At 45.1% G+C, this 11934-nt stretch overlaps 1 protein-coding gene across 5 annotated transcripts in view; it reads left to right on the top strand.

Annotated features, from left to right (window-relative positions):
- The window catches only part of ACAD9 (acyl-CoA dehydrogenase family member 9), a 30656-nt gene that overhangs the window by 2193 nt on the left and 16529 nt on the right, over positions 1-11934 (top strand). The window contains exons 2-4 of one of the 5 annotated variants that reach the window (XM_046899890.1): positions 1949-2042; positions 6999-7092; positions 9522-9623. In XM_046899890.1, the coding sequence (XP_046755846.1) occupies positions 9602-9623 (22 nt within the window). In that variant the 5' untranslated portion in view covers positions 1949-2042; positions 6999-7092; positions 9522-9601. Of the gene's footprint in view, positions 1-226; positions 2043-5058; positions 5193-5317; positions 5474-6998; positions 9411-9521; positions 9624-11934 lie in introns of those variants that run through there. The other 4 variants (XM_046899892.1, NM_001006136.3, XM_046899891.1 and 1 more) reach the window with 4 other exon arrangements.

The following is an 11934-nucleotide window of genomic DNA, read 5'->3' as shown; positions in this document are numbered from 1 at the left end:
TCAGTGCACAGCCTGAATTAATCTTCTTGCTAGTGAGTTTTTCTGCAAGTATTCAAACAACTGACAGAATTATGATGCTGCTTGGATTGTGTCATAAAATATATGTGTACTGATAAACATTTGTAGAAGATGAACGGTGTGCTTACAATACCATGCAACAATAAATCTGTAGCAGTGTTATGACTGTATTACGTACACCTGCTTCAGAAGGAAGCATACTGCATCTCTAGCTAGCTTACTAGCCTCTTAGTGATTTGTGCTGCTATATTTTGTTGATATAAAATTCCAAGAGAAGAATATAGTGTGATGCAAAAATTGCTTTATTCTAGGTATATCTTTAATAACTTCTTTTTTTAGTTTTTGTTTCCTACTATTTTAAGAATTGAAGCCAAATTCTGTATTATGTGGCAAAACTAATCAACTGCAGGAAGAGACTGATTGTGAATGTTAGGAAATGCTTAAATTAAGCTCTTTGCTTGAGATTTGATTTTTGCTGGATCAAACTCGAATCAAAGCTGTGTAGGTGATGCTGATTTGAAACCACCATTTTTTCAACTGCTTAGATATCTCGTTTTTACCTTACATATAAATGCATATTTCTGTGATAAAATGTTGTGCAAAACATCCTCTTTATTTAGCAGTTTGTAATAACTGAGGTGTGAAATAGCATCGTGGTTGACAAGACAGAGGCAGCCTAAATTAATCACGCAAGCATACAAGTTAGCAGCTCTGTTGTAAAATGACATACAGTGCTTCATTTTTCATTTATTTCTCTGCAGTAAAACAGAGAGATATAAACAGATATGTATAATGAGCAAGGAAAAAAACCACCCCTTTAATAAGATGAATGGGGTAAATTCTTTCTGACAGAAATTAAATGTTATGCATGCATGGTAGAAAATACTTTGACTTTACAACTTCTCATTTCTGCTACAAAATAATAGATTAACAAGTGTTTGACAGAGAAAGGTGGCTTTTTTGTTTGTTTGTTTTTGGCCACGGGGAATGGAAAGTGAAAGGCCTGTGCAAGTGCTCTGAGTTTGGAGGTCACATTATTCAGCAGTGGTATCAGCAATGGTATCACAGCAACTCATGGCTGGAAATTAATTTCATAATTAGCACTATTAAATTGTTTTTAATGAGGAGCAATTTGACTTTCAGACATGGAGTTGCATCGTGTTTGGATCCAGCAGTACTGAATACGTGCAGCCTCTCCTATGCGCATGATCTTTGTACTGACACATCACTTCCTGAAGCCATACAAACCAGCAGTCCCTGTCCCTCACAGTGTCCCCACGTGCCAGGCACAGCTGTGCTGTAGATCAGGCAAGGGAGCAGGAGAGAGCATGGTGCCATTTGTGCCTGTGGGAGAGGAATGCTGCACTGGGGGGGTAGGAAAAGAAACAGAGGAGTGTCTTCTGCTGAATGCTTGACCTTGACAGGACTCCTGTGAGCATCTACCTCCTCCATAAGCTCACCATATGTTCTTGATCAACTATCACTTTCATTTTACTGGCTAATATTTCTTCCCCAACAACAGAAGAAAAGTTTGTGAAATGCTTTTATTTAATTCATCATAGAAGTTGTTGTTTTTTCCATCTTTCTGGTAATTCTGGCTCTGATGTTACCCCATTATGGGGGGAAAAAAAAAGAAGTTAGAATGGCTATAGTTTGGAGTACTTCTGTTGTGCTTCAAAACTAAAGTGGTGAAAGCTTAAGGAGCAATAACAAGAAACACTCTCTAGTCCAATGGAAATGTGTACTGAGTTAAAAAGAGAATTCTGTAAACCCTCCTTATATGAATTAGAATACTTCAGAAAATAAAACGCTGAGATAATGTAGAGCTTCCACATGAAGATTGACAGAGCTCATTGGTGATTTGCCTGTAAGTGCCACTGTAAGATGTGGGAAATCCCTTTCACTAATGATGTGTATTTCTTTTTCTCAGATACTCCTCATGATAGCCACAGTCCAGCAGTCTTGATGCACGCTAACCTGGACAAACATATTACAAAGTGACACCGTTAACATCTGTGTTTCAGGTATGACAGTACTTCCACAGCACGTGGCTGGGAACAAAGGTGGAAATATCAGTTTCTGCTCTCACCTTTCCCAAGATTTAATTTGTAAATCAGCTTTCTTTAAAATATTCAGACAGGAGAGATGATGCAGTGAGTACAGCAACACAAACCCAAAGGGAAGATAGTAAGGAACTGCAAGCGCTAAAACTTCCCCATCTGTCTGACTGAAAAGTCGAAAACAGCAGTTTGATAAGAGAGGAGAAGCTGCTAAGGGAATTGTCTGTATTTTCCTGGAAGGACTGCAAGGATTGATGAATATTTTTGTAAAGCAAGTTAGACCTGCGGTGGCACTTTTTCAGTACGTAAATTATACATCTCTCAATGAGTTGTATTATTGAATACCAGTTTTTAAACAGTTACTGAAAAATAGAATAAGAAGGAAACCGTAGGGTAATCCTCATGATACTCATTTACTGATCCAAATACCTGTTGTATTAATTCCTTCTTACGAGAGCAGTTCTGTGTGGAATAGGCTGAAATTGACATCACTGTGGCAGTTGGGTTTGACCACAAAATGTGAGTTCTGGAGAGCTAACAGCTGAGTGGCTCTCTGTTAAATTAAAGCAGTATAGTGAAGAGCAGCCTAGCAGCGTCAGAGGAAGCTGGAATTAAATGAGCGTGTGGGTGCATAGCTGAGTGGCAGACTGAATAGATGAGTGTTAAACAAAAGTGGGCAAAGAAGTTCAGGCACATTGCTAAAACAGAAGGGGGGAAAGATGCTTTATCAGCATATTGTACTGTTCTCTGCAATGCCGTTTGAAGGTGTTCAAAAGTCAGAATAGAGGAATTAGGTCTAGTGGAGAGCTGCAGAGAACTGCAGCTGCCAGAAGAGTGCTTTCAGTTGTAGTTACATATGGAGCATTGGGAAGAGTTGCAGGAACGGGACGAAATGAATGGGGTGATAACCTTCTGATGTAGACCTGAGATTTTCAGAACTGAAACAAACAGGATTCTTTATCCACAAGTGACAGACTGCTTGTAGTTTTCCTGCTGTTTTCTAGTGGCCTAGCTTTGTTGTCACTGTTTGGATCACCTTCTTCAGGCAGTCCTTTACTACGCTCTTTAATGTGCTGTTATTTCACCCTAAAGACAGCCGAGTGCTGAAGTCAGCTCGGTGTTCCACCCACGCTGCTGCCAGGCGTTGCCTCTTGCTTTCTATCACCTACAACTAAAAGAAGTTCAGGTGGAGCTGAGAAGCTCGGATTTGTTACTTGGTAGTCCTGCATCCTCCTAGCTGTGAAAATCACAGAATCACAGAATGGCCTGGGTTGGAAGGGACCTCAAGGATCATGAAGCTCCAACCGCCTGCAAGGCAGGGCCACCACCCTCCCCATTTACTAGACCAGGTTGCCCAGGGCCCCATCCAGCCTGGCCTTGAACACCTCCAGGGATGGGGCATCTACAGCCTGTCTGGGCAGCCTGTTCCAGCACCTCACCACTCTCCTGGTAAAGAACTTCCCCCTAACATCCAACCTAAATCTTCCCTCTTTCAACTTAAAACCGTTCCCCCTTGTCCTGCTGTTATCTACCCTTTCAAAGAGTTTACTCCCTTTTTGTTTTTAGGCTCCCTTCAGGTACTGAAAGGCTGCAATGAGGTCACCCCGCAGCCTTCTCTTCTCCAGGCTGAATAAGCCCAGCTCTCTCAGCCTGTCTTTGTAAGGGAGGTGCTGCAGCCCCCTGATCATCTTCGTGGCCCTCCTCTGGACCCTCTCCAACAGCTGTCTTTCTTGTACTGGGGGCTCCATACCTGGACACAGTACTCCAGATGGGGCCTCAAAAGAGCAGAGTGGAGAAGGACAATCACCTCCCTGTTCCTGCTGGCCACCCTTCTCATGATGGAGCCCAGGATACCATTTGCTTTCCGAGCTGCAGGAGCACACTGCTGGCTCATGTTAAGTTTGTCATCCATCAGGACCCCCAGGTCCTTCTCTGCAGAGCTGCTCTCAAGGACTGCTCCTTCCAGTCTGTATAGATGCCTGGGGTTCCTCCGGCCCAAGTGCAAAACCCTGCACTTTGCCTTGTTGAACCTCATTAAGTTCACCCGGGCCCACCTTTCAAGTCAGTCAAGGTCCCTCTGAATGGCATCCCTTCCTTCCTCCGTGTCAACCGCACCCCTCAGCGTGGTGTCGTCAGCAACTCTGCTGAGGGTGCGCTCGATTCCATCGTCGATGTCATTGATAAAGATGTTAAAGAGCACCGGTCCCAAGACAGACCCTTGGGGGACTCCGCTCGTTACCGGCCTCCACCTGGACATAATGTGAAGGTACTGCCATCTTACAGAGAAGCAGGGTCTCCTTCTATCTGCAGACAGTAAGAAATACCTATTTCTGTAACCTTTCCTAACCCATCGTCGTGAAGGCCCTTAGCAAAGAGCTCGCTCATCCCTTTCTTGTGCAATGCATCGCTGCATCATATAGAGACCAGTGGTTGGTACAGTCATCAGACTTGCACCTCCACGAGGCTGCTGCACCGTGAGCACGTGCTGGTCGCAGTTACACTCGGAGCGATCAGGCCGCGACCCTCCTTTGCTTGAGCCGTTTGCTCGGGGCGCGCGGGGCCGCCGCCGTGTGAACGCCCAGAGGAGGCCGTGGGCGGGGCTGCTGCGCCGAGACAGCAGGCAGTGCTCCCGCCCTCGGTGCCCTCAGAACGGGTCCCGCGTTGCAACGCGCGGCCTGAGAGGCGACCGCGAGGGCAGGTGTAAAGGCAGCCTTAGAAAGGAGGGGTTTCAAACGTACCCTACTCCTGTGTAAACGAAACTTAGTAAAGCGGCTGTTCGTCAGCCGCAGCTGAGCCCGGCGCAGGGTGCGGTAAGGAGCGCAGACCCCGCCCCTCGCGTGGCGCCCGGCTCGTGCGCGGTGCGGCGCTCGGTGACCGCCCCGGGGCCGGCGTGAGCGGACGGCGGGCACCGCCCCGTCACGTGGCCGCCCAGCGCCCGCCCAAACCGCCGTGCCGTCAGCGCCGCGCGCCGCGGCCGTCCGTGTCGCCATGAGCGGGCTGCTGGTGCGCGCCCTGCGCGCCGCGCTGCCCGGCCCCGCCGCCGTCCGCCGCCTGCGAACCGCCGCGCCGCGGCCCGCGTACGCCAAGGAGCTCTTCCTGGGGGCGCTGCGCAAGGTGAGCGCGGCCCGCACGGGGCAGCGGCTGCCGGCGCCTCTCGGCGGGCGAGGCTCGGCCGCGTCGGCGCCGCGGGGCGGGTGGGCCGCGCCCGTACCTCGCGGCGGCACCGCGGGCGGGTCGGCGCCGGGCGGCTCCGTAGGGCCCCGCGAGGCACCGGGCCGAGCGGCCCTCGGTCCGCCGTGCGGCCCCGCGGGTGTCCGCCCCGTTCCCGGCCGTGTCGGCGTGCCGCGGGCAGCGCAGCTGTGTGCTGCACCTGTGTCAGGCGCTGAGAGCAGCAGGTGGGACGGCCGGCGGTGTGCGGGAGGGGTAACGGCGCGGCGCCGGCAGGGGCTGTGGGCGCGGTGCTGTGTTAGAGATGGGCGGTTCAGTCTGAGGTCTGGGGGTGCACCTAACCGGGCTGACGGGTTTCCTTAAACTGAAGCGTTAACTGACATCCACTGAGATGAGTTTAACAGCGAAGTTCTGAGAGCTTGTGGAGCAGGGGGTTGGGTGAGTCGCAGTCAGACTCCATCCCATTAAGGGCCCGTTTGTGTATGCCTTTTTCTTCTCGAATTTCAACAGAGCAGTCTTTTGAAAAACCATATCGTTTACCAGATGCAGAGACCTGGGCAGGTTCCAGCAGCAGGCCCAGGTGAACCCCATCAGTGTAACACAGCTGAGTGCAAGGCCTGGGGCACAGCAACCCCTGCCATCCCCACTGTGAGAAGGAAGGGAACGGACCCTAGCAGGGTCTGTGTGACGGGACAGGGGAAATGGTTTCAAGCCAGAGGAGGAGGAGAGATCTAGATTGGATACACGGAACAAGTTTTTTATTTCTGAGTACTTTCCTGAGGCACTGGCACAGAGGAGAGGTGGTGGTGCCCTATCCCTGGAGACGTTCAAGGTCAGGCTGGGACAGGCCCTGAGCACTGCATGGAGCTGCAGGTGTCTGCGCTCAGTGCAGGGGAGTGGGGCCAGGTGGGTTGTGAGGGTCCCTTCCAGCTCTAACGATTCTGTACATCAATTGCTTGGAACATTTAGCTTATTCAGACCCACCAGGTTGTGTTACTCTCACTCTATGATCAGAATGGTTCTGTAAGAATTGGTGTACCGGGGGCATGATAAAGAGCAGCATGAAACAGCACACCTCTGATCTTTGTACCCACAGTGTAAAGCATTGGTAATACCGAGGTTATTCGGATGGAAATGGAAACTGTTTTTAATCCCAGAGTGGGAAACAGGAAGGGAAACAGCTGTTTACAAGGGTGGATAGTCATAGGACAAGGGGGAATGGTTTTAAAAATGGTTTTAAAAGGGGAGGCTTAGGTTGGATATTAGGAGGAAGTTTTTCATACAGAGGATGGTGACACACTGAACAGGTTGCCCAAGGAGGTTGTGGATTCTCCATCCCTGGAGGCATTCAAGGCCAGGCTGGATGTGGCTCTGTGCAGCCTGGTCTGGTGGTTGGCAACCCTGCACGTAGCAGGGGGTTGAAACTTGATGATCATTGTGGTCCTTTTCAATCCAGGCCATTCTATGATTCTATGATTATGTTGCTAAACTCATGATTAACAAAGGATTTTGTATCCTAAGAATTCTTGAAGTTTCTGTTTTCTGCTCAGTGTCTCTGATATGCTTTGGTACGCAGCTTAATCAAGTCCCATTCATTGCATCAGATAAAATTTCTGAACACTTTCCACAGTCCTTAATTTTCACAGCTTTTAGAGCCTGGTATTTGAAGGATTTGCGTTCTCAAGCTTTTCTTTCAATTGCGTTAGTGATGCTTTTTTTTCTTTTAATTAAAACAAACGTCTGTTATTTTAGGAAGAAGTTTTCCCTTACCCAGAAATTAGCAATGAAGAGCTACAGGAGATCAACCAGTTTGTAGGACCTATAGAGAAATTCTTCGCTGAAGAAGGTATAGTTATTAGTTTTCTACTTGCGTAAGTGATTTAGTGCTTACAGAGTGTTTTAACTGTAGGTGTTAAATAAGATTATTAAAATTTACATGTAAAGTTACTTTATGCATGTGTTTCCAGAAGTATAGTACTGCTGATGATACAGGCATGTTAATTTATGGCTTCTTTGTATGCGTTTTTGGATGCTGTTGAGAAGAAATAAATCTTAAAAAAATGAAAAGAACCAGGGGAGTTGAAGGGATTTGGAGGTAGGATTTGAAATGGTGTTTGTCTGCATATTGCCATTTACCACTTGATATATTGTGAGTTTTTTGTGACGCGTTTTACTTGTTGTAGTGTACTAAACCTATTCTCAGCAAAATCCACTATAATTATTCATAAATGGTAACTCTTTGAGAAGCAGTGAAAAAATCAAAAGCATTTATGTATGCTCCAGTTTTCAGGATTGGAGCAGTAATTCTGTTCGGAAAAGTCACATTAGCTGTATGCAGTCCAGATAAGGTTGCAGATGTTCCTTCTGTTATTGGTGCAATAGATGAGCCAGTTCTACAGCAGCTGTAGAAAATTGGTTTTTGCAAACAGCAATCTCTGAGATGGTTAAAAAGTGTCATCTGGGATTTCCTGCTGACAAAGATAGCAGGCCTGGATTGCCCGGCGCTGCGGGAGTTTGAAGAAGCTGTAATGTCACAGGTGGTGATTTAGGAGGTACAGGTAATTTTAGCAATAAAACTGCAACGTTCCTCACCAACAATAAATTACCTTACGCAGATTATGCATTTTAACTCTTTGCTTTGTTGGGAAATAACATTTATTCAGTAGAAAAGTGGATATTTAAGGGAGAAATAAAACTATCGGTTTATAAAGGCTGAACAGAAGGTAGGAATTGATCGTCTTTGTATTTATAGCTGTTTCAGTGATTAGGACAATATGTGGACGTGGTATAAAATAGATGAGGGGAGCAGCCGTAGGTGCTTGGAAACCTGGTATGTATGGTTGGCACTGGGTAACCAAAGAAGTTCAGTTTAGCCATCATTCTAAAGCTTGGCAGTCTGTGGTACAGAGGTCTGGGTGGGTGTAACGGGGGAGGAGGGAACGATCCCACTGTTCTTCCCCAGAAGAGCCAATGGCACATGCATCTTCTACTGCACAGCTTAAAGCTGTGTGGGGGGAAAAAGAAAAAATCAAAAATGTCTTTCCTTTCTGAATGACTTCACTAAGAGGAGGATCAGAATGCTTGGCTGCATACATCTGTTATATTTCATACAGAAATTACAGCAGCATTTAAGCAGGGCGAATGGGAAGTTCCTTTAGGAACACACTGCTGCTTTTGCAGAGTTACTTTTTTCTCAGTGCTCTCTGGAAAGTTGGCATACATTCCTTTTGCTGTAGCTGACACCTTCAGCTGCCTACTGTGATTCTGGTATATTCTCCTTGTCACTGTACAGAACTGCTGTGGTAATTTAAATACCTCTTAAGAACAAGAGTTGTGTAATTAACCCATTTCCCATGTACATGCCATTCTATGATTTAAAAGAAATTATGACCGTGGTATAGTTCAGGAAGAAATACCTAACTTATTCCAGTCATTGAGTCTACTAGAGTACACATTTGAGGTAATGAAACAAAAATGAGATTTATTCCCACTTCCAAGTCCTTTCCTCAGATCTGTTATGATCTGTTCTTGGACCTTCCAGTATGTTCTGTGTTTTGGCTTTAATGGTGTATGTAATAAGGTGGGGTGATCAGGTGGAGTGTTAGTTCCATGGCAGATTAGGTTGTTTTTCAGCTCATTTCATGAGTAAATCTGGTGATTCCTGAAAACCAGGAAATAGCCTTTGGAAAAGTGATTGCTCAAGTTAATTTGTAGCACATCTGTCCTGAAGGACGAAAGCTTCTTGAAATGCTTTCTGGAAACGGAGTTGGACTTCTGGCAGGAGTATGTAGGACTTAGTTGTGCCATCAATGTTCAAAGACTAGAAAGAGTGTTTTGCTTTGCTGGAAGGAGGCCTGGTTGGGGCAGCAGGCTGACTGTTGGTCTTACAGAAGCCAGCTTAGGGTTTGAGATTTCTAGCCATGAGGGGATGGAGGTAAAGAGAATGGTTCATAAGATCAGGCTAAACCTAGAAAAAATAACTCTTGTGATATTAGGGATGAGACATACGTAAGTATGTGGTGCAACAAGCACAATATTACTAAGCTTCAGAAGTCTGTAGGGTAATAATTAGCAGGGAGAGGCGTGCTGTTCCCGCAGCTCTCTTTTCTGCAGGCTATTTCAGTTCTTCTCTAGCTGGTATTTAGGTGAGAGGGCACAGTGCTGGTGAGTCATGGATACAGTGACCTTAGCTCTGATTTGAGAACGCTGTGATCTCAGGTCTTTTTCTATGCTGAAAATCAAGGTTTTAAATTATTAAACCTTCTGTATTTGTAGTGGACTCCAAGAAGATTGATCAAGATGCAAAAATCCCACCTGAAACTTTGAAAGGACTGAGGGAGCTGGGTCTGTTTGGCATGCAGATTCCAGAGGAATATGGTAAGTGATCAAAAAGAATAACCCAGTGACCTGTGGCAAGACAGTTTGGGTCTTGTGTAATGTGTCTGTAATATCCTCTGTGTATTCTTGTGGCTGTCCAGTTAACAAAGAGGTGTGGGCACCAAGGGTGTCAGTAGGCTGCTGTGCACTCTCCTGGCTTAGAGGTACCTGAGTTGGTTAACTACACTTACAAGGTGTACATTCCCTCTGGCATAGCGTTTTCCTTTTTGTCTATGTTTTGGTTGCAGTGGAGTAGCTTCATGTTCTGTGGGACTTGCAGTACGAGCTGATGATTTCTAAAATTACACCACATAGAGACAACAGTGTCTCATGGAACAGATCTGTCAAAGCTGTCATTCACAGATACGAATGTGTTTGACTATACAGAGTTAGAGAAGTGTAGTGCCTGGTGATTCACGGTGTAGCTTTTGTGTAAAAACAGTACTGAACACAAAGCTTGTGTCTTAAAGGGAGTTACAGTGTAAGTTGGGATCAGACATTTGTTATTCAGTGGGTTAACTCTTAAACTTGCAACGGCAAGAAAATTACAATCATATTCTGATGCATTTTGAAAATGGGATTGAAACTGGTTCATAACTTGAAATATAAGGAACGAGATGCTTGCATTGTCTGCTTTCTGATGTAAAAGAAGAGAACAATTCAAAGGAAGATAGAACTGGGTTTGACAGTCTGCAGAAACTAGTTTCAGTGGGGAGGACAGCTGATTTTTGAAGAGAATAGTGTGAAACAGCATTTTGTTTCAGTGATTGTCAGAATGTAGCACAGAGCTGGAGACGTACCTCAGTGTTTATTTGCTGTTGAGGTAATACCCTGTTTTCATAGTGGTTTTTGTTCTTCGTTTGTTGTTTTATTGTATTAACATAACTGGTGCTGCTGAGCTCCACTGATTTCAGTTCCTTAAGGAGGTTTTATACAAATTAGAGTACTCTGGACAACTTGCTCGTAATGTATCATGATGTGATCTCTGTTTAATTGTTAGTGCTTTTGGAATGCATTAGAAATCCTGTAAAGTGTTTTTCAGTGGGTATTTCGAATACGGCAAGGTGATGTGGGAGTAAGGTGGAGAAGAGGTCTGCAAGCTCTGTCAAGATTTCATTTTCAGGATGGTGTTTTGGACAGAGCACCTTAACCCACATGGGGAGGGGGGTAATTAGGAATTAAGAAACATACTGAGAAGGCAGGAAGTTAATGTCCAATGAAAGGACGTGTTGGAAGCAGAGAACTGAAGAAACTCAGAACAGATCATGAGAAAGCATCATGACATTGAAAATGTAATTTACTGTTAATTAGAAATAAGCATCTGACTTAAAATCCTTAATAAATTACTATTACTTTTTGGTTTGTATTGCTATAGAATTCTCTGTCAGCTTCTGTTTTTTAAAAGCTTGCAGTCCTTTCATGGTACTTGTAGAAAATCATAGTCCTGCTGTCTTGTATTCATATATGCTAGATAAAAATCAGATTGCTATAAGCTATTTTTTTCACTGCACCGTAACTAATACACTTAGGATGAGGTTATTTCCTATTTTTTGTTGTCCAAACCTGCTATATTTTTGCTAGAGGTGCTTGTTGTACTTGAAAAATCTTCAGTCGTATATTTGGTGCTTTGTTCATTGCATGATCTTTTTTGTAATGGTTTGTAGCAGTGGTGTATTTGCATTTGAAATACAGAACTTTAATGGGAAAATGGAGCTCATGCACACCATGTAGAAGTGCTCTCTTGTCATCACTGCAGTCAGGGTGCACACATCAGTTGTCTCTGAGTGTTCATCCCAGCGCCTCTCAGGGTGGGAAAAGAAAGAGCTGTGGCTAGATGGGATTCTGACTTCTAATGAATCAGTGTGCTGTGAAGGAAGAGGGTGTAAGGAGCAGTGATTTGAATGAATGGCATCGAGGGGACTTGTTCTGGTATTTATTTCATGTACAGAAAATAGTAGCGCTTTGAGATGTCTGCTGAAATTAAGATGTTTGTTATCCTGACTCGTGTGGCTGTCTCTTGTAAAGAGTTATAAACCCATAAACCTGGGCAAAAGATTCTCTCAATCAGATAAAATTGTTTATCCAGTAATTCATATAGTAGTCTGAAGTTATGGGAGTGGGACTTCTGGTGCTGAAAACATCGTGTCCTTGAACACTGCACTCAGATGGCTGCATCTGTGACGTGTCCTACTCTGCTCTTTCCATGCTCCTTACCAGCAGTCTCTGTACTTTCAGCAGCAGATCACGAAATGCCTCCAAGAGGTGACTCTGGTGTCAAGTTTTTCTTGAAATAGTCACTTTTTTTTTCCTT

The sequence above is a fragment of the Gallus gallus genome, chromosome 12 (assembly GCF_016699485.2).
Source record: "Gallus gallus isolate bGalGal1 chromosome 12, bGalGal1.mat.broiler.GRCg7b, whole genome shotgun sequence".
Taxonomy (NCBI): domain Eukaryota; kingdom Metazoa; phylum Chordata; class Aves; order Galliformes; family Phasianidae; genus Gallus; species Gallus gallus.
The sequence above is the reverse complement of the archived record's forward strand: the minus strand, read 5'-3'. Positions and strand labels throughout refer to the sequence as shown.